General features: G+C 45.8%; 1 protein-coding gene across 1 annotated transcript in view; it reads right to left on the reverse strand.

Annotated features, from left to right (window-relative positions):
• Positions 1–625: 625 nt before the first annotated feature.
• VIPR1 (vasoactive intestinal peptide receptor 1) overlaps positions 626–16,425 on the reverse strand; it is a 115,399-nt gene continuing 99,599 nt past the window's right edge. The window contains exons 10-13 of the mRNA XM_051612344.1: positions 14,206–14,297; positions 8,079–8,208; positions 6,691–6,732; positions 626–5,186 (exon numbers count right to left, since the gene is read on the reverse strand). Of these exons, the coding sequence (XP_051468304.1) occupies positions 4,995–5,186; positions 6,691–6,732; positions 8,079–8,208; positions 14,206–14,297 (456 nt within the window). The 3' untranslated portion in view covers positions 626–4,994. The remainder of the gene's footprint in view (positions 5,187–6,690; positions 6,733–8,078; positions 8,209–14,205; positions 14,298–16,425) is intronic.

Here is a 16,425-nt window from a genome sequence, read left to right on the forward strand (position 1 = left end):
CTTTAATCCCTGCCGTGGAGCCAAGTGATACCCACTCCTGAGCTTTCTTTGGAACTGCATTTCTCTTTTTACAAACCACCAGGCAGCCTTTTGTTAATCAGCAGGTGCATCTCTCTCTGCAAGGGTTTCCAGCAGATCGGAGCAGAGATTTGGTTTTAATCCCTTTGCTCTCGTGGGCCTGTGTCACAGACACCTCCCTGCCTCACTGCTTCCCAGGGGAGTGGGAACAAAGTGGGATCCTGAGAAAGAAGTCAATCTGCTGATTAGTTCATGTACAAAACATGTTTTCTCCAGCAACACTTTCCTTGAGAAAAATAAAACCACTTCCTAGGAAAAACAAAACAACATAAAAAAAATATGCAGGTGTTTTGTCCTTCTTGGGATCCTTTTTTCCTTCCATAACTGCAGTGATGCTGCTGCTCTATAGATAACTTTTATTTTAAAAAACGAACGCCCTGAAATTCTGCACCACCTTCCAATTTCTTCACTACTCTTTTTTAAACCCTAAACCTGGTCATGTTCTCATTTCTTGCTGCATATGAGAGGGTCACGGAGCAATCTAAGTCTCTGCTGAATAGAAAGACCCACAGTCTCATCTTAGCATTGAACCTTGCACCTCCAGACCTTTGGATAATAATTTAATTTTTGTATTTTAATTGTTCCACACTTATTTTTTATTAGTTTAATCGTTGAAATATAGTGTGACTAATTAACAGGAGGGGGTTGAGCTTTTACTGGTATAAAAAAGGAGCAAACAGTTCCAGGATGAAGATACTGGAACTACTCTAAAGACAAACTCCAGTTTCACACTGGTGTCACTCAGGAGTCACTGCAGTGAACTGATGGTGCAGGTGGGATCAGAATTTGGCCACAAGGAGTTTTGGCATACAAATTCAGTATTCTAAAACATATCTAAAAGGCTGTCATATCCGGATATGTTGTTTGGGGTCCTTGAACTTCATTTTATCGATGAGTTGGATGAAAAACAGCACAGAGGAGATCAAGTTATGGGGCCAAATTCCTGCACGAAGCCACTTCAGTGAGGGTCTGATCCGAATGTCATTGTTCACTTGATTGCTCTCATCCCCAGGGTGAAAAGCTCTGATTTCACTGCTGACTCCTCTGTTCTCCTGGAATATGGGGCCAGCCTAGCTGAGCTGCATCACCAAGAGTGCCCTGCCTGTCACAGCAGGTGTATTCAGCACATTCATTTCATCTCTCAAACACCCTTGACAGCGTCATGACGACGTGGCTGGATGCTGGATGATGAAATAATTACAAGTAGGATTCCTAGGGGCCCCATTCCTGGCATGTTAATGCAGTCAACGTTTTTTTGAAGGAGCCCCTGGCTGCAGAATGCCCTGTGGCATGGGTGAATAATCAGCTGAATTTCTCCCTGTCATGCCTCTAAAAGGCAAGTCTAGTCTCATTGACTTTGGCATGTGGTTGGTGCTGGCACAGGTTGGTACAGGGCTGGAATGGAAGAGAAGCTCTAAGTACAGAAGGTCCTCCTGTGAATGGAGTTCCAAGCAGAGGGAGAGGAAAAGGAAAGTGAAGAACAGAGAGAAAATGCACAGTGTGTCTCATGGCTCACAGAGATGGACCTTCTGCCCCAGCAAGGCTGCCTAAGGCAGATGGGAGGGAGTCCCCTCACATCTCACAAAGGGGGTTGCTGGCAATGGTGAGTCACTTCTGCTCAGCAGCTTTGTGCTCAAACTCCTCCTCTGCTTGTCTGGGACCTGGGGTTTGAGTTCACACCTTAGGCAACTCATAACAAGCCTGGGCAGAGCTCTGCTGCAGCCCACGGGTTTTGTTGGGCACAAATAGCTACCATGACAGACAAGGAGGGTGAATGGCTTTGCAGCTTGATGATTCAAATCTTTCCCAGACTTTCAAACTCTGAACCAGTGAGAGGAAGCACTTTACACCAAGTGGGACAACTTGGAAGCTGAGAGAGAGCTTTCTCCTGCTTCTTCTAGGCCTCCTTGCAGCCATTCACCTGGTGAAAATGCAGATGCTTGGTCAAATCCTTGTTGTTTTGAACCAGGCACAGAAGATGAACTGGTGGGACTGGTGGGACTTCTCTGTGAGCCCCACTCCAAGTCTGAAAGCACTCACCAGAGCAGCACCAACACCAAACACAAAGAGGGTCTTTGCCTCTGAGAACCTCACCAGGGCCCTTGTTCCTGGGGTGTCACAGCACAAGAACTTCAGTACAAGCAACAAGGGGGAATTTTAAGCATCCTCTTGGTTCCTCTGCATTTTGGGCATTAGAGAGCTGCTAAGAGAGAATTTTGATGATCTTAGGGCATGTCAGTCTTGGATTCTAACTGCTAGTAAGGTTTCAGTGTAACATAGCCAAGAGAGGGCTTGCACTTGGCTAGCCTGGGGTCTCATCAGCACTTTAATTCCAGGACCAGGGAGCTCATGACTGTCCTCACAATATCTATCTGTCCTCTTAGGTTTTGCAGGCTGGGTAGCCATGGCTGCACTCTGACAGCCTCTGAGCAAGCTCACTGAAAACTCCTGACTGCACATCTACCCTCTGTGGCAATTGTAGCAGAGTCCCTCATGCCCCTTAGTGGCTTCAGCCCTCTGCACTGGTCTCAGTCCTGCACATGGAGAAATACTTTGGAAGCATCAAGCTCAGACAATAATAGGTATAGCTCTGGGAGGGTTGTGGCATGGAACAACTGCCTTCTCAGAAATGAGAAAGGAACTGGATGTCCAGACCTGCAACTCTCTTCCTTGGCTCAGTGTGGTTTCTTGGCAGTGAATCACAGATGCTTAGGGCAAGCAAATAAGCAATAAAAACCAACCTTAAACCCACCAAGTTAAAGATCACAGCATCACAGAATGGTTTGGGTTGGAAGGGACCTTAAAGATCATCTACTTCCAACCCCCCTGCATGGGCAGGGACACCTCCCACCAGCCCAGGCTGCTCCCAGCCCCACCCAACCTGCCCTTCAACACTGCCAGGGATGGGGCAGCCACAGCTTCCCTGGGCAACCTGGACCAGGGTCTCAACATCCATACAGGAAAGAAAGTCTTCTTAATATTTCATCTAATTCTCCCCTGTTCCAGTTTTAAGAGACTCCCCCTTGTCCTATCACTGCATGCCCTTGTAAAAAGTCACTTGCCAGCTTTCAGCTTTCCTGGAGCCCTTTCAGGTACTGGAAAGTGCTCCAAGGTCTCCCCAGAGCCTTCTCTTCTCCAGATGTTTCCTTTCAATGAACTACATTTCATAAAGAAGAAAAAGAAGTGGCTAAGTCAAGATGTCTCAATGAGAAGCCCACCTTCCTTCCCATGGACATGCACTGGTGACCCAGCCTCTCCTTCACAAGGACAGTGCTGTGACATGTTGCAGCAGGAGGACAGCAGTCCAACCCCTAAGTGTACACACAAGCTGAGCAGGGATTTCCCACCCTTGGTGTAAAACTGATGCAACCCAGTTCGATGCAGTTGGGTGGGACACACACAGGAGCATGTCTGGTCTTCTGACTGAGTTTGGGATTGTAGGAACTGTGTCAAATGCAGGGCCTGGGAGAGTGAGCTGCATGTGATGCACTGCAAACCACCAGCCTGGCCTGTCCGAGCAGGATTTGGTTACAAATCTCTCCTTCTCCACTCCACCAAGAAAATAAAAGAAAAACAGAACTTCCCTTCGTTTCAACAGGATCTCTGTGTGCTCTTCAAACAGGGATGGCCTCTAGATGGAAACTAATAGGCCTTCAGAAAAGAGGCAGAATACACATGCACATCTTAAAGATCTAACAATGCCTTCATCATAGGATGAAAGCTCCCTGCAAAAGCTGAAGAAGAAATCAATTTAATAGCTTCTTCACTCCTTCCTGACTCCTGGAGTGCCAGTTACGTGCTGAGACAACCCTGTTCTGATGAAAGCAATTCTGCTTGCTGCTGTGAAGCTATTCTTTTTCATCTGGAGAGTGGCTCCTTACGGTGGGTCTGATCCAATTAAGGATTACAGGGTTCTACATCTCCCTTTCCTGGCAGTGTGTGCTAAGCAAGTGCAAACGAATTCCAGACCAATTGTTTTCTCCTGATCCCTAATGATCCTGGGTGTCTTAATGCACCAAGATTTAGAGGTGAACTTAAAAAAGGATGAAAGACACAGCCGTGCTCTGCTTTTGGCATCTGTACCTGGTTTTTATACATGCAAATTGAGTTTCCTGCTCATTGAAAACAACCAACCAGACCATGATGAACACAGTGCAGGGAAGGGCATCCACGCTGTTCCTTCTCAGCAACCTGCTTTTCCAGAGGGCACCCAAGGAGCTTGGAAAGCTTTGGCCAATGAAGATGGTTGGCAAGGAGCAGAACACACCACAGAGGTGGGGCATCCTCCAAGGGGCTTTCCTGGTGCTGCTGCTTCATCTTCACATGTGTAAAATGCAGAGGCAGGGACCACGTGCTGGCCTCTGCCCTTCCTGCTCGTGTTCCTCCTGTCCCTTCTCCCCGTGTCCCCAACTCTGTCTTTGGTGTCTTATCACCACCTCTTATCAACTGGACTTTTGGCGCTTTCATATGTTTGGCTTGTTTTTTTTTCCCTGCTTCTTGTCTCCCTCTCTCCTTTACTGGCTCATTTTTTTTTTTAAAAAGTGCATTTTTTCTGTTTCAGAGATGCCAGTTCTGGTAAAGCCATCAAGGACCCAGGCTGTCCCCTCCCTTACCCCCTGTACTTCATTATTTATGGCACATCAGGATCTCTCAGGCTCTCCTCAAGTGTCTGAGACCTTTACTCATGCTTATCAACCCCTGCGGGCTTGAAACGTAAGAGTGAAAGGTCTGAAAAGAGGGAGAGGAAAAGTGTTTCTCTGCCTCTTGGCTTGTCTGGTCTTGTTCTGGATGCCAGTGGCTTTTCCAGTTGTGTGTCCTCTGTTGGCTCATGGGGAGCATCATGTGGCTGATTCCTGGAGATCCTTCCGTCTCAGTTCCTCTCTTTGGATGCTCAGTGCTTGGAGAGCCTCCCCATATCACACCAGAGAGAATTCAGCCTGGAAGCCAGAGCACCGGCGTGTCTTTGGTGAGCACTTGGTCAGCATGGAGATCTGGGTGCTGAAGTTGGTGCCGTTGCTGCCCAAGGAAGGGTGGTGGTACTTCATGTCTGAGCCCAGGAACCGCTCCAGGTGCCACCTCCGCCACTTCCGCTTGAGCTCAGCTTGGACCTAGGCAGTGGAAAGACAGGCAGGTCAGCAGAGAGGAGCACCTTCCACTGCTCTGACCTGAGGGCCTGAGCAGCAAGGGGTGGCCCACCTCCCATGGGGCCACCAATTGTTTTATAAAGGTCACTCAACTCAATCTGGCCAGAACTTTTCGCCACATAGAAGAGAGGTCACACTCCAGCCAGGAAACTACTAGAGCAGAAATCCCTGAGCTTCAGCAGTAAGGGGAGCACAGGGAATTGCTTATCAGACACAGTGAAGGTGCCAGACTTCTTAACTTCAATGGCAACATATTCTACACTTTGCATGATTCAGATTCTTTTTTTCACTCTCCTGTTTCTGTCCAAATACAAACACTTTAGCTTGTTTGTGAAGCTGCCACTACAGCTGTGCTTTTCTGATACAAGCTACTTGTTCCTGCTCAGGGTGTTTACATACATCATCTGCTTTACACTGTCCAGACCCAAGTCATGAACAAATCTCTGGCCACCATCCCTGTCCCCCTTCTTCAGCTTTCCAGTCCAAATTTTTAGATAACAGCATGAATTAGCTAAAGCAGCTGTGCCTCTGGGTCTCTGGGACTAGCAAGCACAGGAACAGTACAACACCAGGATGCAAAGCCCAGGACTGGAGATGTGAGAAAGGCAAGATCAATGCCTGTAAGGTAAAAAATAATGTTTACCTGGCACTGGTCTGTGTCTAACAAGTCACATCAATGCTTATTAATAATTGTGTGTGGTTCTGCCCTGCTCCATGCAGGCTTAGTGGCAAAGGTCTCTGCTGGAGCTGGGCTACCTGCCCTGTGTGCCACTGCCTGATGTACATTTGGCATCAGCCTGGCTTGAAAGCAGCAGCAGAGCTGTAAGAGAGCAAATTGTGATTCTGGACACACTTCCTCTCCCCAGGAAGCTGGAACACAAACCCAGATCACAACTGCTTCTTCCTTGTCCGTGCTTAGTTTATTGAGCTCCAAGTGCTCCAGCTGACAGCAGCTCCGAGTTTTTAGCTGCTCACACCTACTTGGTAACCTTCATGATATGGGTTTAATCAGTCTCTGCTGAATTCCTAACAGACAGAAGGAGCATGGCACAAAAATATCACTGCACTAATGAGCCTCCACCTTGGCAGTGGGTCTGATCCATGAAGGCACTAAGCACAAGCAGGGCTTAGAAGATGGGTTTTATCCTTCCCTGCTGAAGGTGGTACTTTTGGATCAGGGTTTATGCAAGGTTATTTGGGAGTTCTGCTGATGTTGTTTCATGAGTAAAGGATGAACTCAGAAGCAGCAATACTTCTACAGTGTGTACAAAAATCCTAATACATTTCTTAATTGTGCTGGAAACTGTCAGGCAAATGATTGAGTTGTTTTTCTGGAGTGAGCACTTGGAGTTGGATGCTTCCTCCCAGTATGGTAACATCAGGAATGGGACACTTCTCAATCCACTCCCCACAAGCATGCAGTTTGCCTTAGCTGCAAACATCAACCAAACAATACAGTTGATCTTACCTCCCCGTTGAGAAAACAGTACAGAACAGCCACCACAAATCCCTAGGGGAAAAGAGAGAACAGGCTTTTAGCACCTCTCAGATTCACTGCAGCCCTGGAGAAAGGGCACACTGCTGGGGGGCTGCTAAGGTGCTCCCTAAAACCACTTGGTTGCAGTTTCCCTCTAAAAGGAGCAGGGAAGATTGGTTAAGGTACCTTGCAGCAGGGTGTGAGTTCAAAGGTTGCTCCAGGCTGGTGTTTACAGCCCCCAGCAGTCAGCTCAGCTCTAGAGCACCTGGTCATTCAAACTGGGGCCTTAGATGGGATACTGGGCGGGATACTGGACCAAACTTTCCTGTCTGGTCTTGTCAGCTGAAACTGGGGAGATCTAAGCACGCTTGCTAGCACATCATTGAGATCAGAACCACCTCAGACATGGTGTGGGGCTGAACTGTTCCTTCCCCATCACCCCTGTGGTGTCATCTCATTTTTGACCACCTCAGCTTTCACCGAAACAAACAAACCAAACATCTCTAGCCCTTCAGCTGACAAACACTTATGACAAGGAGTGAGTGTAGGTCCATTTGTCTCTCCACGGCGAGATGCCAGATGTGAAGAAGAGGATGCAGATAGGGACATTAACTCATTCACCACTGACCAAAACATGTCACTGCCACGTGGTGACAGACAGATCCTGCCCACAAGCTGTGAGAACACAAAGTGGCTAGAGCTGAGGAAAGGATGGATGCAGTGGGATGAAATATATAAGCAAGTGCTTCTTTTCATGCACCAGCACAGCCAAGGTTGACGGGACTGACTGAAGTGGCCTCAGGGGCAAACTTCATCAGGTCTTCCTAAAGATTAATGCACAGGACAGCCCCATTACCCATCCTCTTAGGGGGAATCTCCTCTTATGCCAATGAGCTGGAATCCTGCTTGAGCAGGACCTAAAGGCAGGACTTGGCTTATTAACAGAGAAGAAAGTTCATGCAAGACACTTGGTTGAAGACAGTCTAGGCTCCTGTTAATAGCCAGAAAGACACCCCTCCCAAATGTGATTCATCTCATCTTACACCATGTCAATAACATCTAAATGGAACTGAAGTCCTTGTTTTTCACCCCTAAGTACCAAAAAACCCCCAGGGTGACTAACTTATAGATGTACATTTTCTTTTCAAGTGCCTGTAAAGAGGAGAAAATCTTCTTCTGGAATTTCAGGAGGCAAAAATATAAAATTATCTTCCAAACTGGCCAAGCTGGAGTGAGTAGCTTTTTCCCCAAAGGTGTAAGAGCAGTATTGGGTATGTCCAGGAAAAACCCAGCTCACATGTTTGCTTATTCCCCAGTCAAGTTTGTTAACACTTCTCCCCATTGACAGACCTGGTGACCTGGCCCAAAGGGTGACTTACCTGGAACGACCCAACCACGAGCTCAAAGACCAGCTTAACTTCTGCTTTGAAGTTGTCAGGGAAGAAAGCAAACATGATGTAGTGAATGCCAAAGAGGGGGATCAGCAGCAAGGTGGACTTGGCCAGTCTCCTGTTGGAAAGACAAATGGGAGTCATTAGAGGAGAAGGAAGAGGAGCTAAAGGGTAAGCTGAGGAGAAATCCAACAGCTGAGCCCTATGCTTCTCCAAAACTTTAACCTGCTGATTACCTGGATCATGATGGCTTGTACCATGCATCTAAAGTGCCTTTGTCTGCCCTTGGGAGTTGTGATATAGGCCACTTAGCCCCAGGTCTTGGGGACATCCAGCCTCTCAACAGCACCCTCACTGAGGCAGCACCAGCAGGCTGCCCCCATCCAGAGGGAAGAAGTGCCTGGGACACAGTGAAACAGAAGGTGTTGAGATAGCAACTCACAGCCTCACCTCCCCTGGACCACTCTGATGACCGGGGCTGGGATGCAGTGACAAGTGGAGCTGCTTCCTCAGCTGGGCACAGTTACTGTAGGGCAGCTCAAACTCAGCAAGGACCATAGAAGCACAGAATCTCAGAGCAGTTTGGGTTAGAAGAGGCTTTAAAGGTCATCTAGTCCAATCCACCTGCAGTATCCATACTGACCCAGCAGGTTTCCAAGGATGGAGCATCTACCACCCCTCTGGGCAACCTGGCCCAGTGTTTCACTACCCTCAGGGTAAAAAATTTCTTCCTAATGTCTAATCTAAATCTACCTTCTTTTAGTTTAAAACCATCACCCCCTTTCATATCCCTATGACCATGCTGGGAGCATTTCTACAGGTTTGCTTTCCTTATGAGCAGCTCTCCTAAATACCTATGTGCCTCCAGACAAGGCAGAGTGATCACCCTAGATTCTCTCTCCCTGGCCCACAGACTGCACCTGGTTGTTGATTTCACATGTGGTGACAACATAAATGTGACATCTTTACTCCTAGTAATTTCCATGGATGTATTTCTTTCTCCTTTCTCTCTTCTTCCCCTCCCACCAGAGATCTTTTTTCATCTCTACAAGCTAAATCATCATCTAGCACTGTCTTTGTTTGCTTGGGATTTCTGAAAATTACAGCTTCTGGGAGAGAAATGGTATGTTTAGCTCTGAATAATGACAGGCTATTGCACAATGAATGTCTCCAAAGGAGGGAAAGGATCAGTATCAGTGCTTAATGGCACCAGGCTGTGTAATCAGAGGTCTAATTAGGAATAGACTATTATTTATTAAATATAATATTTATTAAAATATAGTTGAGGGAAAAAATAAATAAATGAAGGGCTTAAGGATACTTATGGGGGTTTTGCCTTCCTTGGTCACCCACATCCTCCTGTGTCCCCCTTTCCCAGAGGCTTGTGGAGGAATTAAAACTGCAGCTGGGATGTTGGAAATACTTGTTCTTCCATCTGCAAAGCCTTCACCTCCAAAGTCTCACCAGGCTCAGTCCCCTCAGACCATCTTCATTTATTTGCCATCTGTATAAGCCCGCTGGGAAGGCTGCTGTGCCAGCTTTATGGAGATGATGCTCATCACTGTATCTCCCAGTAGACCTTTCCAGCTTTCCCTGGGCCTGGCCCAAAGACCATTTGACATTAAGATTGTGGCTGGAGCTGAAAGGAGTTGGGTGTGACTCGTTCCAGGCAAAACAAGTGCCTATAGGAAGCCGAGGAGCTTTCCAGGAATTTCCCTTCCCTCCCACATTGCTCACTAGCAGGCACATCCCTGTTCATAGTGGGTAGATCCAAAATTTGGGTCCTCTTGGCTGTCTTGCTCTGCCAGTGGACTGTCACTGTCATTGGTGACCACCTGGGTACCACGGTCCTCGCTCTTAGAAGCAGCTCTGAGCAGTGTGACCCACACTAGTATCATAGAACCATAGGATAATAGACTGGTTTGGATTGGAAGGGACCTTTAAAGGTCATATAGTCCATCTCTCCTGCAGTGAGCAGGACACCTTCAACTAGATCAAGTTGTTCAGAGCCTTGTCCAACCTGACCTGGAATGTTTCCAGGGATGAGGCACCTACCAGATCTCTGGGCAACCTCTGCCAGTGTCTCACCAGCTTCGTTGTAAAAAATTTCTTCCTTATATCTAGTCTAAATCTCTCCTCTTTCAGGTTAAACCCATCACCCCTTGTCCTGTCACAACAGGCTCTGTTAAAAAGTTTGTCCCCTCATTGTAGAATGACAGAATGATGGGGGTTGGAAGGGACCTCTGGAGATCACCCAGTCCAACTCCTCTGCTAAAGCAAGTTCACCAGGAGCAGGTACCACAGGATCATGTCCAGACAGGTTTTGAATATCTTCAGAGAAAGAGACTCCGCAACCTCTCTGGGCAGCCTGTTCCTGTATCATCCAGTCCTAATTCCCAAGGTCCCAACACAGGAGAAAGCAACTCATTTCCTAAGCAGATCACAGCTCAGTGAGTATCCACACTGGCTTTGCAGAGATCTCTCTTTTCTCTAAGCTTTCACAAGCAGTCAACCTAGAGGAGATGGATGTGGCGCTACCTTCACGTACCATATTCATAGACACACTGTTTGCAACCTCCAGTGGGTTAGAAAATTTTATCTTATGATTTCAGACAACATCAGGGCCTCAGTTATAGCATTTTCTCTCCTGGCTGGACTGTGACAATGAAAAGGGCATAAATGCCAAACCTCGGGACCCCCCTCCTCCAGTTTGCACAACACCCCAAACCAGTCTCTTGCTCCCAGCACTGAGCTTCCCCAGGATGCTGAGTGACATTTTAGGTCTCAGTTTGACCTCAAGGCAAGGCCCTAGGGTCTCACTCTGTGATATTTAAAAGACCTCCCCCCTCAACACTGCACTGATGAAAATCATCTTCCCAAGTCATGGTGTGATTTCTCCCAGGAAGCTAAACCCTGGCTGTTCAGGAGGCAGAAATTCTTGGAAGATTGTCCAAGAGCTGGGTAAATCTACCTGCTGGAAGCTGTGGCTTCTCAAAAACCGCATTACTTCCAGTTCCAGCACAGAGTGCACTGCTTAGATCTACTCTTCTTGACAAATACACATGGTGACAGGTAATTTAGGGAGAGCACATCTCCACTAGCTTGCACTGAGCCTGCTCCTCTCCTTGGGAGTGGCGACAGTGAACAAACATTTTAGTCATGCTCCTTGAACACAAAATGGAAAAGTTACTCAGGAAACTTTGGGGATAATATTGATCTCTGACTATGTGCAGAATAGAAAGAGATGGATTTTGCTCCGGAGCTCTGTTGTAGAAAACAGCTCCTATTTACCTGTCAGATTGCTGTCCCATTCCTGCACGTGTCTCTGTCATTTCTAGAAAACTGCTTTGGGAGACTTGTTTTCACAGTTTTCAGTACATGAAAGCCCAGTTCAGTGTCTGTAGCACTAATGAGTGAGTCAGCAGCACCTGAACTTCCAGCCTGCAGCTAAACCGAAACCGGTTGGGATTGAACAACCCTGTCAACATGTTATTTTTGTATATAAAAGAAACAAAATGAAATAAACAAGGGAAGGAGGGTGAAATGCAAATGAGAGATCCCTGATGTTGTTAGTTTAAAACATATTTATCTCAGATTTGGCAGGAGGAACCCACACGGGTCATTAGCAGCAGTTCTTTTGCTCTTGGGTCCTGCAGGCAAAACCTCTTGAAGTTCACAGCTACATTTCAGGTAATAAATGACATGGAAAAGAATTGAGGTACCCACAGTTGCAGATCTCATGCCAAATGGCATTTTTAAAAGGGTCTGGGTGCCAATTGTCTCTACAGATAGCTGTCTAAATACTAAAAACTTAGGACTACCCTGAGAACTCCCCTTTGATGGGATCCAGCCTTCAGGTTGGGACACCGAATACTTATTTCCACAGGGAAGTGTGGTGTCTCAGGTCCCACTGCAGTCAATACAGTCAACAGAGACTTCCAGATGCCCCAAAGAACCTGCCTGGTGGGCAGCTGTCACTGTATAAGGGCACAAGTCTCCCATAGGCCCTGGGTCCTATATGGCAGGTCAAGGCAAGTATCTCAAATATCCTAAAGCATCTAATATGGCTTGGCCATATTAGCAACTGATTTATGTCCTAATGGAGAGGAGATGTTTTTCCTGCTGGAGAAAGAAGGTGAGGAATTGTAGATGTGAAGATCATTTTGTATACCAGCAGTACCTCCTGTTTGGCAGACCACTGTGAGGACTTGGTAGAGTTAGGTTAATGGTTGGTAGAGTTAGGTTATGGTTGCACTTGATGATCTTAAAGGTCTTTTCCAACCAGAATGATTCTGTGATAAAGTCCACGTTATTTCCTGTGCTCTGTCTGTTTTAAAAGGCAAAAAGAGCTTTCCTGGCAGCTCCCACTTCGTTGGGAACTGTCAAGTAGGAAGCTCTGAACCCAAAGCTCTGTGTGACCTGTGAGGGGATCTGGGCATAACCCTCCTGGTGCCTGCTGGCAGCACTTCTGCTGAGATGAATATGAGCCAACTGCTCCAGGCTGCTGCTTAGTACTAGGACATATTTTAATATGCTGATTTAATCTATGTACTTGGCCAAAGGTGTTGCAACCCTGGGGGTACAAAAGATACAATGCCCAGTTGGAAACACACAAAGGGAGGTGACAGAAAGCAGAGTCTGGTAACGTTGGTGTTTTGTGAAGACAGAAAAAGAGGTAATTGGCTTTGGCTGCTGCAGGGAGAAGTTAAGGTCAAATACTGGAATTTCCTTTCATAAGAATCTCTCAAGGCAGATGAAATGCATGATTTAACATCACTAGAGAGAAAGACACAGTGACACAGCTGGTCAGTAGTTAAGGACCATATTTGTATTGTCTTCCTGCTTGCAGAAGAATGAACTGAGTTCAACTTCTTCACTGCTCCCTCCAAAGACAAAGAAGATTTATGAGCAGTGACCATGCAGACACTGGGCTTTTGCTTTTCAGTTCTTTTCTAGGAATAATTGAAGAAATATCTAGGACAGTTGAAATGCTGAGCCAGGACAGTGGCAAGAGTAAAAAATAAGTCAGTCTGAACTTCTATTTTATTTGCATTGAAGCCAAAATAAATCCATGCAGACAGGCAGATTTCTTGCACCCTTAAAATACTGCAGCTAGGACTAGTCTTGGCCACTGACACACATACTGATCTCACTTGCATGTTGTTTATAGAATCATAGAATGATAGAATGGTGAAGGTTGGAAGGGACCTAAAAGATCATCAAGTTCCAACCTCCCTGCCATGAGCAGGGACACCTCCCACTAGACCAGGCTGCACAAGCCTCATCCAACCCGCCCTTCAACACCTCCAGGGAAGGGGCTTCCACAACCTCATGATGAAGAATTTCTTCCTGATGTCTAACCTAAATCCCTCTTCCAGTTTAAAACCATTACCTCTTGTCCTATCAATGCCCTCTCTGGTGAAAACCCCCTCCCCAGCTTTCCTGGAGCCCCTTCAGGCACTGGAAGGTGCTCTAAGGTCCCCCTGGAGCCTTCTTTTCTCCAGGCTGAACTGCCCCAACTCTCTCAACCTGTCTTCATTATAAACAGCCAAATTAAGGTTGACCTTATACCCCTGGAATAAAAGCATTACATCAAGCAAAATTTCTGAGACAATGCTACTTTTCAACAGTGAAGAGAAATGCATTGAATTTACTCAAGCAAGTTTAGAGCTCTGCTTCAGGATAAGGGAAATTTGCCATAGATCTAATGAGTGTACTGATTTTCTAGATCTCTCCTTGAAAAAGGGAATTGAGACTAGTTGAGAAAAACAAGCCCCCATGTACTCGGGACAACTGTTCTTTGTTATCAGGGTCCCTCCACCTTCAGGATCCAAAATATATTAAATATACAAAGAAAAAGCCTATTTTGTTTCATGATCATCACTGTTGCTCTCACTTCTTCATCCTTAATCCCTGGAGAAAACCTTCTCACCTGCCTGTTCAAGCTGACACAAAACACACCCAGTTGTTTAAGCAAATTCCCAGTTTCCTGATTTCTGATAGTTGGCCAACAAACAATTGATTCTGATCAGTGCAGACAGATGCAATAATGAACCAACAGGCAAATGGGTTTCCCAAGAACCCCACAATACGGTTGAAAAGGTCGAGGACTTACGAATATTGGCTGGTTTCATTGTGTCCAACATCTGGGGAATGCAGCTTCTGGACTAAGATACGGATGATGCAAATGAAGAGGATGAAGTTGACCTGTCGGGTGGGGGAGAAGGGAAACAGAGAAATCCAAAATTAGTATTTTTCTCTGGTGCAAAGAGACAGTCATTAGAGGGGAGCTCCTTTCGCTGCAATTTTTTTTTTGCCATGTTGTTAAAAAGCCATGAGCAGAGAACCCCACTCTGGGAGCACATAGTAAACCGACACAGGGTGGCAGCCATCTTGGGCCTGACATCAGCCTGCTTGGGACTTTGTGTCATACATCCCAAGTATGATGATGTCAAACCCATAGAGCACAGCTATGCACGACGTCCTGCTGCGCGGGGCCGTGCCGACGGGGAAAGAGCCTTGGGAGGGAGCGGAGCGACCGACGTCAAAGCCCTCGGGAGACGGTGACATGGGACCTGCTGCTGAGCATGTCAAAGGCTGAGGCACTGAGCCAAGGAAACCAAAAGGAAACACAAAGCTGTATCCACTCAAGTGGGCCTCTACTCAACCCCAGTGGGAGTGTCTTCTCTGGAGAGAAGCTTGAATAGCAAGGGATAGACCTCACCGACACAGCGGAAGACGCTCTCTCCTAGGATGTTAGACCAGAAGAGTCTAGCTAATATCTAGAATTTAGATGGTGCTTTGCACTCAAAAAAAATCTCAAAGTGCTCCACCAACACACTCAAGCAATGGAAGCCTTATTTAATAAAAAAAGGAACAAGAGTTCCTTAAAAACATCTGGTAGGTGGCATGAGTAGAAGGCAAATCTACTTGCCTTTGAGGTCCTACCCATTGAGTTGGGCTGTTATTCGTGCAACTTATGCAATGGAAAGGGATGTCAGGTTTCTGTGGACTGAGTTTAGTTTTAGATTGGCACACAACCTCCTTCTTTATCCTTTGATGGTTAGTGAACGCACAAACGATTCTGATTTTTAGACACTCAGTGGCTGGAAGGGATTGTGTTAACCAGCCAATCTGATTTCCTGCAAAAACAGATTGTAAAATTTCCTCTAGCAATTCCTATATTTATCTCAACAGCAGGTGAATAAAATAGACTGAAGCACATCTCTAATGTAGACACTTTTTTCAAAGGCTACAAGTGCTTGGAAATCAATTGTATTTCTTGGTTATGATGTATTGCTTAATCAGTTTTTATTTATCCCATGACATCTGTCATAGTTTCTGTTTGTACTTATTTGCTTATAAAATTGGTATGCATCTGACTTGGTGGCAAGTTAAATTTTATCAGTTCAAAGCAGTATTATCCAGATCAATTACTCTAATGAGCATTGATAGCACCCAAGCTGCAGCACTGAAGGTAAGATTGGAGCAGTTAAACACTGACTGTGTTGGCTCATGGTGCTCGAGAGCAAACATGGACACAGGGCAGTGATGAGCCAGGTGGAGTATGACTTATAGGCTGAAAACTGTCTTAGGAGTCTTAGAAGATCTGGTTATCAGGATACTGGAGAAGTTGTGTATTTTTCAGCCTGGAGTATAATCAAAGGCACTTAATCAGTTCCCAGTGCTTAATATCTTCTATATGTTACACATGTATTTGTTCCTCCCATTGAGATCTATGCTTTATTCCCATGGATACAGAGAAAATGTTGCCTTCCTCCCTGAAGAAACCTGCTGTTCATCAGACAGCTGTTATCATGCCCTTCCCCTGAGCCAGATTTATATGATATCTGCAGAAGGAAAATCAGAAATTACTGGGTGAATTTTGTTCAGCAATGAGGAAAAAATGCAGTGGCCAAAAGAAAATACAGATTCTCTGATCTGAGGAGAACAGGGAGTATTTCATTACCAAAAGGTTATCTTGGGAAAGGAAAATACTATATATCTTTATATGATTATATAAATAGTTTGAGATGTTTGTTCTAAGTATTGCATTTCTTTTCAGTGAGGTAAGATGTAATTATTCAAACAGTTTCAGTTTGAAAACCCTGTATGACAAATGCTACAGAACAAAAAAAGGCTTCTTGTAAAGGTCATGATGTACGTGGAATGAGAAGAATTATGTCTAAGAAAAGATTTCTGATTAAAAGAGATATATTTGGTTTGATTTCTGTGCATTCTTTTTCTTCCTTTCCCACATACTCGCCTTTACTTGAGAAAAGTCATAGCTAAGTTTAACAGGCTCATTTGATTTCAAATTTGGCTTGATACCTGA

Source organism: Apus apus, chromosome 2 (genome assembly GCF_020740795.1).
Source record: "Apus apus isolate bApuApu2 chromosome 2, bApuApu2.pri.cur, whole genome shotgun sequence".
In the NCBI taxonomy this organism is placed as follows: domain Eukaryota; kingdom Metazoa; phylum Chordata; class Aves; order Apodiformes; family Apodidae; genus Apus; species Apus apus.